The sequence below is a fragment of the Clinocottus analis genome, unplaced genomic scaffold (genome assembly GCF_023055335.1).
Source record: "Clinocottus analis isolate CAN_PGR_092001 unplaced genomic scaffold, fCliAna1.0.p SCAF_17, whole genome shotgun sequence".
Lineage (NCBI taxonomy): Eukaryota > Metazoa > Chordata > Actinopteri > Perciformes > Cottidae > Clinocottus > Clinocottus analis.
In genome coordinates this window covers 460,001-473,121 of record NW_027175898.1, presented here as the reverse complement: position 1 = coordinate 473,121, position 13,121 = coordinate 460,001, and the positions used below count along the sequence as shown (strand labels likewise).

The 13,121-nt window shown below is 41.5% G+C and overlaps 1 protein-coding gene across 3 annotated transcripts in view; it reads right to left on the bottom strand.

Moving 5' to 3' along the window:
- daam2 (dishevelled associated activator of morphogenesis 2) overlaps positions 1-13,121 on the bottom strand; it is a 97,680-nt gene that overhangs the window by 33,857 nt on the left and 50,702 nt on the right. For all 3 annotated transcript variants that reach the window (XM_068579760.1, XM_068579758.1, XM_068579759.1), the window contains one exon: positions 2,070-2,144. In XM_068579760.1, coding sequence (XP_068435861.1) covers positions 2,070-2,144 — 75 coding nt within the window. The remainder of the gene's footprint in view (positions 1-2,069; positions 2,145-13,121) is intronic.

The following is a 13,121-nucleotide window of genomic DNA, read 5'->3' as shown; positions in this document are numbered from 1 at the left end:
GAATGGACGTCAAGACGGCAGTTGTACAGTCGTCTCTTTAGGGCAGCAAGGCAAAAATGAACTTATCCAGTAACTCGGCTACTGTGGAAGGGCTGCCCCTGGCGAGCTCCCCACGGAGCCAAGATAGGCAGAGCACCTCCAAATGTTAAAAACGCTCTCTTGTCAAAATGTTGACTAGTGGAGGGAAATGGAAGATTGATAGCAGGAGTGGGGGAAAAGTGAAATGACTTTTTGTAAATAAGGGAGATTGTGTTGAAGTTGTGTTTGAATAACAGACCGCTTGTGCAAAAAGGGGAGTCACAATCTTCTTTATGAGAGCAAAAACTATTTGGACATTAACGCAATATGATTTATTGAGCTTACAATGTAAATAACATAGAAAACAATGTCATAAACATTTCCAATGTTAGGTTAATTCCCACTTCCTGATATTAGTGCAATTCAGTTCAATTGAACTCAGGTTCAACAACATGTCTGGACCAAAGTGAATGCGAGCATCTCATCAAGTATGAAAATGTCAGGACTTTATATGCTGTAGACGCTTTACACACGATTTGCAGACTTGTTTTGCAGTAGATGTTTTCAAAAAGAAAAAGACGGGCTGGAACATAACTCAGCGTGTCTGACACCTAATAGTACAGAGGCACTGCTGGTGGATTTTAAATTCTTGGCAACTCACAAATCAGCACTTTCTCTCGACTACACTTAAAATACTTTGTGTGCGTGCGTGTGTGCGCGCTGTCTGGGCTTCTAAGACTACGATGGAAAAATTGTTTCTCCAGATTTTGACTTAAAGCTCAGGTACCATTCAGAAGTCGCTCGTCTCGAGAGGAGCTGTAAACAATAACAGCTGTAAAAACAGCAGACTCCAACATGGGTCGTTGCTATAGTGTCCATCGTGTTTGCCAGAAAAACAAACAACACGGTAATAAACAGATATTAAATGCCATTACTATTTGGGCAGACGGTATGTTTATGGTGGTCTGTGTAAGTTATGGTCCAACTGTTTATCTGATCCGTGTCCTGGAACAACTTGTAAATGGATTAAGTGTTGGTCTGCTTGGGTAGATGAGGGGGAAAAAACCTAGTCGAATGTTAAAAAGTCCACAACTGGCATGAGAGGCTGAAGACTGTCACCTTAAATGACTTGCTAGTCTCTCAAATTCATTCTTACTTTCCTTAAAGGGATAGTTTGAATGTTTTGGTAGTTTTAGGTGCTATGATGTATATCTTCGCAGGTTTAACTTGCCATGTGACAGTTAAAGAGTCGATGTCTGCGACGGAGCACTGAAGCTTTGGTATCCACATCGGAAAAAACATCTGTCTCATGGTAAGAAAAACCAGCAACAAAATATTCTTAATATAGCTTACCCTTACAGTGATATAGATTCTTTTTTAGGTGCATGAAGTATGTTTTTCTGCTGCCGGTCCACAGCAGGACATTACTTTGCTCCCATGGCAGTACTTCTGGCGGTTTCACCAAGCGCCATCTACTGTGTAATACTACCTCATACAACCCAACCGTCATTTTAAAGAACCCTCATCAAAATGTCATGTTTTATGCTTTCCAAACATTTGGGAGTCAACTTGTCGTCCACATACGGACTTAGGGTCAGAGGTCACCGGCTTAAATTGGTCAGTGGCCAAATGTACAGTCAAATAATAAAACTCGCACAGCACAACTGCAGATTTGTGATGTTATCTTGTTGTTTTTATTGGCAGCTATACTGGCTAGATCATCATCACCCCGGCTTTGCTCCGCGAGTTTGACAGTCCCTCCCGCTGACTGAACTGCTGAGTGTCTAAAGGGCCTGTATGTCATCACAGTGTGTCAATGCCGGGGGGGTCACGGCACGAGGAATGTGGCCATGTGAACAGAACAAGCGGTCACCAGGGACTCGATAAACAGTGAGCCAAGAAAGCGAATGATTGAGTGAACAGTGACCTCTTAGGAGTAGATGTCACATGGTCAGTCAGTGAGTGACATTTTCATTAGTGGGATTGAGGTGTGGAAGCTGCATCTTACTTAATTTGGGTATTTTAACATTCAGGCAACGTGTTGGACTTACAGCAGCCATGGAGTTGATGCGGTCAATGTAGTAGTCGGGCCAGCTGGTGGCCAGCTTGTTGGGGTCTTCTTGCTCCTGTGGGTGGACACAGACAGATGGAGTCATTTTAGGATCACTTGCATATTGAAACCCACTGAAACGTACACATATACAAAGATAAAAAATGCCTGTTTATGTTCTTGCTCCTCAAGTGGATGACAATGTCAGCACAACTTGCAGTTAATTTATTCCGCCTGTGTTAGTGTTTTGTTGTTCATGTACATCGTTTCATCAAAGGAACTATGTAGTAACCTAGATATGTAGCAAGATGAGGTCCACATTTGTAATCTGGCCAACCGCACTGCCAAGGTGCCCTTAAACAAGGCAGCAAAACACCAAACTGCTTGTTTGTGACCCGTGCAACAATCCTATATAATCCCACTCGTAGTCCTGCGTGTGTATGTTTGCAATGAAGATTGAATGAGGGATTAATAAAGAACTTTTTGAGTGATACGGAAGGCTTTTCAGAAATCTACTGTGGATAATGAGTCACAATGATTATAGAGAAGCCTTGATGTTTCCTGAAGCACAAAACATCCAGGATAACTGCTTTTCCCATCAAAAAGGTGCTCCTTGATCGAGACTCCTTCATGACAAGATATTAGGCCTGTCCCTAACCAAAGGTTTTCTTAGTTGCCCAACGCATACAATTTTGTAGGCAAAGATTTAAGTTCCTCCACAAAAAACAAAAGCACCAACCAATGTTAATCTTGTGATAATAGAGATAAGCGTAAATTTCTTTAGGAAGAAATAATCCATCAACCAATAGACCAAGAGGGGGCAGGCCTACAAGACTAAAATGTGTTGATTTTACATGACATTTGCCATGGATATCTGCTCTTCAAGAAGGTCACCCTCATGTTTTTGTTGACTGATTTTTTTTCCACGAGAAGCACCTCCAGCATTTACAGAACAAACACCGCCGCTTTACAGACGATCAACCCTTCTTCATTTCAGATACTTTATGACTTTTGCTTTCATGCTCTTGAAAATCCTTATACTCTTAACCTCAGTCCAGGAGAGGTAGAGATCAAGAATAGTGCGATCAGTTCCAGCTTTGACTGCTGGTCTGGTTTATACACCACACTCACTCCCCTAGCCTCACCCATTCACTATCTACCTTCACGGCACACGTCTGCATCCACATGAGTACTAAATGGAGCAGGCAGTCCAGCCCACAATAACCGGGTCACAACATCTCAGTGTTTTTAGCTTTTACTACAGGGAGAAAAAGAGAGAGAGCGAGAGCGAGATAGATAGATAGATAGATAGATAGATGGATAGAGTGAGAGATAAAGAGAGAGATAAAGAGAGAGAGACAGAGAGTGAGGAAGAACTGCCTTGAGGAACGAAGTGCACTCTACCATAGTTTTCAAATTGCTCTGTCTGAGATCAATTTGTCCTGGCCAATCCGAGGAAGCATGATGCCACGAGCAAACCCAAGGCACAGGGGAATAAAGAGACCATGTTCCTTGCTCACATCTGGCCTTGTTTAGCCCGGGCTTAGAGCTCTGGTGCATGATGGTTGTTGTTTTTGTTATGCACATGAGCTAAAGTTGGAAAGTCACACGATGCCACATTCATGCAAAATTGGATTGTTTTTAAAGATAAGAGAATAATTCCTTGCCACAATTAAATCTTAACATAAGTCAACAATTTTACTTGTCTGTTTTTTTTTAATAAAATGTGGTCTAAAGGCAGCTCCATGACCATAGGCTGTGCAAGCGAAGTAAACGTAATCATTGGTCTGTAGCCTTGAGTTTGGGCATTTTGGCGGGCAACCGCGTACAGATTATACATTAATCGCGCAAAGCTCCTTGCCACATTTAAATCTCAACATACGTCAACAATTTTACTTGTCTGTTTTTTTTTAGTAAAATGTGGTCTAAAGGCAGGTCCATGACCATAGGCTGTGCAAGCAAAGTAGACGTAATCATTAGTCTGTAGCCTTGAGTTTGGGCATTTCGGCCATTGCCATCATGGTTTTTGCAACCAGAAATGATACAAGAGGGTGAAACTACTACAACCTGCTGCATCAAGCTGTAGCAGCAGATAGTGAGCTGGCTTTATCAACTCTCTCGACGACACCGACAATGACACAAACAGCAAAATTACTTTTTCTGTAAATAACATCATGTTGTGACTCCATCTGTGCTTTTATGAACAGAATAAAGAAAATTACAATAACTTCCAATTAAACCAGATTGCCCTGTCAGACCACAAAAAAAGAAGAAAAGAAATTGCAATCACTTAAAACAGTGAAAATAAAGTTCTATTTGTGCAAAACATAAATAATATGTACGTACTACTAAATAGCTTATTTTGGAAAACTAAAAGCAAATTGCAGAACAAAACAGAATGAGACTGCAGATATGTGAGCGTCAGGTTGTATCATTATTAGTGGCTGCAGTGAGCTGCTTTCCTCGACACATTTTTAAAAAAAAAAGCGATTGTAGACTTGATACAGCTGCTCTCAGTTCATGTTCCATGATGAGATGAGATATTTTCATGGTTTTAAAAGACCGAACAGCAGAAAAGACGACTTTACGGAAACTTCGTGGGGATTGGCTTTTATCAAAACGCCAAAAATCGCCGAGTCGCGCATGTGCAGCGTGACCTGTTAACCGTGAACATTTACCCAAAAGTACAAGCATTTCTCAATGTATTTATTAATGACTTAGTTTGATGTGAGTGTACTTTCTAATGTGTGAAGCTAGCAGCTCATTGTTGGTACAAGACACAAGCACTTTGGCTTGTTTCACTTAGAGCAGGAGAGCTGCTCCAGGAGCAGGAAAGCAACTCTGGGTTCAGAGAGCTGCTCCGGTGCTCATGCAGGAGAGCTACTTTTGCCGTCTTCAACCTGGGAGCGTTTAAAATGCAGATATAGTTGTCTGCTTTTCACGCCACATATTTTTCTACGCTCTCTGCCTGCTGCTTGGTGCTCAGCGCTCACATGTGTGCGCGCACGTGTCTCTGCGCATCGGGACGGAACAACGTCGTGCGCGATACAGAGAGCAGAGAAGCGTTTACGCGAGACCACAAAGAGACATTGACAAGCTGTCGTGTAGATCCCATCAATAAAATATGGCCGTTTAGTTTGTTTAATAACAGAACAAGGTGTCAACCTGTTCTATAGAGCGTATTCACGTAACGTCATTATCTCATCCCCGCCATCTTGGGGTCCACCTAGTTAGCCTGCTCGACACGTTATATGGTTAACTCGCTTTTCGCTGTTTCGCAACCAGTCCCGTTACCCCTAGTTATCATCGTCACATAGCCCGGTCACGTTCCTGAAAAACAGTTTTCATTTCCGCTATCCACCATGGGACATTACCAACTATGTCTGCGTTATACTTGTTGTGTAAATACCACCAATAAAACAAATGACGGAACATTAAGCGCCCTGTGTCTGGGTTCATACTACAATCCGTAGTCGCACACAGCTGTCTCCGGCTCCAGGACGAGTGGATGACGCCGCTTCCAGCGCTCATTCAGGGGGACCAGCAGTGACTGTTTGGATGGCCGTGCTGAGCGCTGTTCCCATGTCGCCAGTGTTTTATTTTACCTTGAAATGAATTACAAAGTAAAGGCAGACATTGCCCGACGGAGTTGCCATGTTCATGGCTTTCTCCCAAGTTCCCATCCACAGTTTCCTTTGCGCAAGTGAAAGACATTGATTTTCGCTCGGCGAAAAAGCTAAAAGAGATTATTGATGAGAGTGTGTCAATGGAAACGTGCCCACAAACCGACGTATCAACAGAAACACATGAGAACAGTCCTAACGCTCATACACCGAGTGAAACCGAAGTAAGTTAAATGCATTATTTGAGAAGCTGGACAAGTTGAAGTACAAGTCTGTCTTGTTAAGCTGATAAACCCATATTCTGAATCATTAGTCCCATATCCAACAATAAGGCACAGTACAATAATCACAAGACACGCCGTTTTGAACTGAAATAGTGTCTCCTTCAGGATATAGTCATTTCTTAAGAAAAGCGGCACAAAACACAGCAAAATAATGCCGTGCATGGACCCCAACATGGCCGCCAAAGCCTGTTGTGGTCACGTGGGTGAATATGCTCTATATGAATCTTAAATGACGTATTGTGATCTGGCGCTATAGAAAAAAATTACAGGGGGGCGGGTGTTTCTTCAGGGGGGCGCCCCGCTAATATAATGGTAGGGGAAACACTGAGCTTCTGGACAAAACAAATTGAGCTTTAGAAACAGCAGCTCTACCACACAGCTGGTACTGGGTCGGAGTATGCCGTTTTGCCCCCTGCCAGCATTTGAGCTCAAGCTAAAGAGCTAAAAACATTAGAAAACAAAAACAATAGAACTAACTGTACTACTCCAGCCTGTGCTTTGAAGCCGACCTTCGCTTCCACTATTCTGCTGGCGTGCTCAGGACGCGATGCCAGACAGATCCTGACGCTGAGATTAACAACTTAACCGCCTCTCTCAGGCCCTTCAGCCCAATTACAGCCGCCGACACGCCTTCAAAAACATGTCGAGTCCAGCGCAGCATTTACTTTGGCAGCTTCACGAGCCCCGAATAAAGTGCTGCAATTTTCCTCTCGTTTTGGGAGGAATTAAAAAGCATAATTTCAACACAAGCCCGGTCATATCAGTCTGTACACTGCCTGAATATCAATGTTTTAATGGCATTACAAAAAAAGAAAGGGTAAAACAATGTAAAGGCCTTTCTCGTGTACTGCTTTCCTGATCAAACTATCTCAAGGAGTTAATCACAGATGATTACTGGAAATACCAATGGCGTGTAAAGAAGCCAGACTGTTTCTAACAGCAGGCCTTTGATACGAATGTTGGCGTACCTATTAGTGTGAGATATATATATATATATATATATATATATATACACACACATATATATACACATATATATATATATATATCTATATATCTATCTATCTATCTATCTATCTATCTATCTATCTATCTATATATATATATATATATATATATATATATATATATATATATATATATATATATATATATATATATATATACACACATACATACATACATAAAAAAAAACAACAGAGGACAGGAATTCCCCAGCAGTGTATCGGGTATTATTTTTGCAAGGTGTTCCTTTTTGTTACAACCATCTGTTGAGGGATATATTGTTCCCCCGAAGAGCCAAGTAATCGACTAAAGCCGGGGTTCAGGAATATTACCCTGCTCGTTTGGCAGCCTGTTGCGTTCGCAGAGGAACCTGTTGAAAGAGCAGATGGAATTACATATTCCAGCTGCCTGCCGTCAATGCAACGAGCTAAAAACTTGAAGATTTCAGATTTCAAACCTTCTTTTAAAAGGTCCGACTGACGATGGTGATTGAGCTACAGGATTGTGAAGAAAGTCATGATTCCAGAAAAATTCTTCTGAACTTCTATTAAAACATAGCTCTCAATTCTAAAAGACTGGCAAGAGTGTGGGAGGAGGTAAAGAGGAGTAACATCACGCCACAAGCTGCCTAACAAAACATCTGACAGCGGCACATATTCACTTCTATGTTTTCCAGTCTTTGAGGCTTTGGCAGCAGAGTGTAGACAAACTACTCTTCTGGGTCTCTAACGGGCCAGAAACTGTGCACCGGCTCACAGTGACATGCAAACATGCTTTAGAGATGTCTTCAGTTTCTCTGACAATTGGAGTGCACGTTGGGCGCCTCTACCTCCGTTTCCATATGCTCAGAGAGGCCCTGGGGGACCATAGCTGGAAACGTAGGGGCTCATGAGCCGTCTGAAAACATGACAGTACCGGCAAGTTGCACAAGTCGGAAGGCAATTCTGTGTATTTAAAAACAACTCCATGAATAACAAAAGACTGCATTTAGAATGTCAGCACATATTGTATATGGCATGAAATAAAAGAAAGTCTGGTAAAACAAATTGGGTAAATATGATGCCACAGAGCTGCAGATCGGTTGCAGATAATGACTTCTCTGGGATTTTGCTGGCAAGGCCGTCGGGCTAGCTGGGCCTTCTCTGCTGGCCTAAACAGAATCACAAAGTTATAGCTATTTAATATTTAAAAATATACATATATGTTATTTTTCTTCTTTTTAATAATTCAAAGTTATATCTATTTTATGATGTAGTGTATTTGTGAAAAACAATTACAAGTATTATATTTTTTTTCTCGCTATTAGCTTTTTTTCTCATTGAGCAGTTCCTGTCTCCTGACTTTTCCTTATGGCTTGATGTCTGCTGGCTGTTCAGGCCAGTGAGCTGGCACTGGCCTAGAACGCTGCTTTAACGCACTTCATCAAATCAAATCTCACCTCTGTCTCTCTGTATGTCTCTCTCTTATTTCTCTCTTCTCTCTCCGCCGGTTGAACAGTGAAGGATAACTGCCTGGCCGCTGGGTGATTTAAAGACCTTGCACAGTGCACACACACTCCGGTACTTTAGGTGGCGCTGTATGCACATAGTCAAGTTGGTTGCTTTACTTTAACTTTAAGGCTGGGAAGAGTAACACATTAACTCAGCATTAATACGGCAATCCTTTAACGCGTTAATTATTTTGTCATGCGTTAACTGCCTGTTTTTTGTTTTTTTGCATTGGTAGAGGTTTATCACTGCCACACACAGGTGCGGCACTTTAAATCTCTCCCAGACGGTGTTTTTCCGACCTGGGCGTCTTACGGCTCTCCCAGTCCGGCCCGCATGAGGTCATTAAAAAATTAAAAAATTAAAAAAATAAGATGCCCGCCATGAATGGCATTGCTTTTACTTTGAAGGCGATTTATGTAAGTGTGCGGGCATTCCCGTAGCCTCACCCACTGGCAGTGTTGACAACTTGCAGACTTGAGCCTGACGTATTGCACATATTGTTATGTAGCTTCTGTTGTTAAGGGCCGGTCCCCCTCACAAAGTGATCATGGTCAGTCTACCGGCTGGCTCGCGCTGCAGGCTCGAGCGGATCCGTGTACAGATTTAACATTAATCGCGCAAAGCTCCCGACCACTATGACAGAGCACTTTAAGTTAGTATCACTTCTGGATCCTTATTCTTCTCTCAAAGAGGATAACTTTCCACACATAAGGAGGCATGCTGAGAAGATGTTGAGTGCACTTGTTCAAGCCAACACAGACTGGACCTTTTTCACTGAGTAAGAAAAACTGAACTGAACAGGAAAACATCAAAAGCAGTTATTGCTGTTGTATAAAGTTAATCAATTGCTGGTCTTTAACATATATTTTTAAGGTCAGCAACAAACTGAACATGGAGAAAAGAAGGAGTGGCTTGTTCTTTACAGGGACCCTTACTACTGAACACACGGTTTATGTTGTTCTCTGATAAATTAAAAAAAAAACGAATAAAAAACAAATGTTTTTTTCTGGTAAAAAAAAAAAAAAAAAGATTTTTTACTTAAAATTATACTAGATGTATGTATGTTACATTAACTGTTGCTCCAGAGTTCCTGTTATATTGTTCTGATAACATTACTTTAAAATAAAAGCATGCAATACACTAGATCATTATTGACTTTACACTATATATACATATACATATATATATATATATATATATATATATATATATATATATATATATATATATACATATACACATATATATATATACATACACATATATATATACATATATATATATACATATATATATACACATATATATATACACATATATATATACACATATATATATATACATATATATATATACATATATATATACATATATATATATACATATATATATACATATATATATATACATATATATATATATATATATATACATATATATATATATATACATATACATATATATATATATATATATATATATATATATATATATATATATATATATATATATATATATATATATATATATATATATATATATTATATTATTTCCCTACTCTCCACTCCAGCTGTCACCACAACATGTTCCCGTCTGGACATCTAGGGGGATTGTCCGACATTCCAAGGAGCCAATTCCTCTGCGTGTAATATTTACCTACGGAAGCCGGGATATAAAGTCTCACCTCCAGAGACAGGACATGGACCGGATATTGAATTCTGGAAGATTATGTAACGCTCGCTCGCCTCTAACAGCTAACATTACACATGTTTTAGCACATGCTTGGGCAAAAGTATTTGCCTGGGGGTTATGTTTGTCTCTGCGATGGGAATGAGGCACGTGCGGGTGATAATTGAAGACACGAGCTGCTGCCCCGTTAGGAGGGGTCAATGTGTGGGTGCGTTTGGCAAGGTCAAGTAACGGAGAGGAGGATAACACTGTCTGGATGCTTTCTGGACAGCCAAGCTGATATTATGCAGACATTCTTTGTTTTAGGGAAATCTTTTTTGGGGCAACTGTAGCTCATGGGCAGAATGGTCGTTCGGAAACCACAAGGTACTCGATTTGATCCCTAGTCTCCCATAGTTTGCATGTCATAGTGTCCTTAAGACACTGAAACCCCAAATACTCCCCGGCTGCCTCATGGTACTGCACCTTGATTACTCAGGATGGGTTAAACGCAGAGACCAATTACCCCAAGGGAATTAATAAAGCATAATTTCTTTCTCCTTATAAAATTTAGGACTGTACATGATACTGTTTTTCGTGTGTGTGTGTGTGTGTGTGTGTGTGTGTGTGTGTGTGTGTCAGTATTTTGACACTGGGGGACCATATTGTATGAGCAGTAAGTAAGAACCGTGTGTCAGCACAGCACTACAATCGTTTGGCTCACAGCACTAAGTGATCATTAGGAGCGATTAGATGTGACATCCACCAGCCCACAAAAAAAAAACACAACAGCAAAAAGTACACAAACACACACATGCACCCCACTCCCTCCCCCGCCCCCACCTCTTTCATTGCAATACACTCAAACACAGATTACTCATGCCATCTCTGATTCACTAAACGTGTATACAAGCCATGTCCTCTTTCTCATGCTGACCAAGAATGAAGTTCACTTTTTCTCACACACAACACCCATGGCTGTGGCTGACTGGGATCAGCAGTAAGTTAGTCAAGTTAGTCATGGCACACAGAGACACGCTAATTACGCTAATTACCTGACATCCCTGCTGACTGTTAGCTTGACACTGAGCTGGACCAGCTAGTGCTTGATAAACAAACTAAAACAATTTGAAGTTTAGCTAATTTGTCCTTTATTGAACATCAATGTAAAAGGTCCATATCTTTTTTTTTAAACATTAAAAGCGACTCAGACAAGTCTGTGTGAACCTTTCAGCTAAGTCAGCAGCGAGCAGCTCTGTGAAGCCTTTTTTTTAGCTTCTTTTAGTTCTTTGTTTTGGCTCAGCAGGAACGTTACATGTGTGATTGCAGCAATTAATTGGTCAAAACTCAAACAGGAATTCAAATTCCAGTATTCAAGTAAATTGAACACATCGACCCCATTAACATCAATACTATTGGCCCAATATCAGTATCAGTGTATCCCTAAATTCCAGCAAATGTGTCCAGAGGCCTACAATACGGCCCTCGGTGCTAATTCCTCTCCATCCTCACCTTTTGCCATCTTCTTGATCAAGTAAACGCAAGGTGGCGTCTCTGTATTTCCTACAGCAGAGAAATGGGCACCAGTCCATGTATTGGTAGTATGATGTCACTGTCATACAGAAAGGGCTTCTGTTGGCGACAAAGACAAGCCTGCCTAGATTGTGTGGAGGCTTCCATATCACTTGATCAGAGCAAACCAAGGATATCAGTGTTAGTCGCCGACAGGAACGACTGAGGGACACACTGCTGTCCTCTGCTCTTCATTCAAAATCACTGTCATGCTGTAATTCTCAGGAACAGTGGGCACTTATCTGTGTGTGTGTGTGTGTGTGTGTGTGTGTGTGTGTGTGTGTGTGTGTGTGTGTGTGTGTGTGGGTAACGTTTGAACGACCTGCATCTTTTCCTGTATGCATGTTCATGTCTGTGTGGGCGCATGCACATGAGGACAGTATTCACTTGCAAACACGCAGGTTATTTTCCGATGCCGCGTGCCAGTTCGTTCTCCATTACGCCGCCCTTGTGCATGAATGAGGGGTTTTGTTTGCTTTTTCCTCCAGCCTTCCGCTGTGCACTGGCAGACCGGGGTTTTGCTCTCCGTTTCCTGGCCAGGACACGTGGCTGTTTTTTTTCACCCTAACCTCGCGGAGGAAATGATTTCTGACTGGGAGAAAAGGGGCGGGAACAACCAACGAATGTATCCTACCTCTGAACCCAGCTCAGGCGCGCACTGCAAACCACTTTTGCCCCAACTGGTGCCAAAGTTTGGTTTCCACTGCCGTCTAACTACAGCACAAAGAGCCCTTGTAAACGTTTGTGGTCACTCCATCGAGATATTGAATAACTGATATTGATATAGTATTACCGAACGTGCGCCTTTTATGTGGGTTCACGTGTGCAAAATGAACATTCTGCCAACCATTCAATCCCCTTTTAAAACGATGCAATATATTTAAAAAGAAACAGCACACTGTGTGTGTTATCATAATGTATTAGAAAGAAAGATTACATCCTCCTTGTGTATTATTTTTTACCCGTATTGCATTTCACTGTAAGCTGGCGCTCCAGCTTCCATCCTCGCCTTGACATCCCTCTAAACACACCGCACTTTCATTGCTCTTTTTGTTCCTCGTAACTCGATACCGGCCTGAATACAAAGTACAAACTTGTACATATGCAGGTGCATGCACGCATACACATGCACACGCACGCATACACATGCACAAGCACACACAGGTTGTTGTTATAGTCCATCACTGAGCCTCCATGCCATGAAAAGAGAAAGGAGGCTTCCCATCCTCGCCCTGCTCCCCTCAAAAAAACTAATTAGCAAAGAGACACAGTTTATTCAGTTTGCTATTGAGCGAGAGAGGAGGGACTGAATCCCCCCCCATTTTCTCCAAGCACAATGTTATTTCCTGCTGGATATTTGACGGTAAAGCGAGACCGGAGAGACGCGCTGAAGGGAACGGAGCGAGCGAGA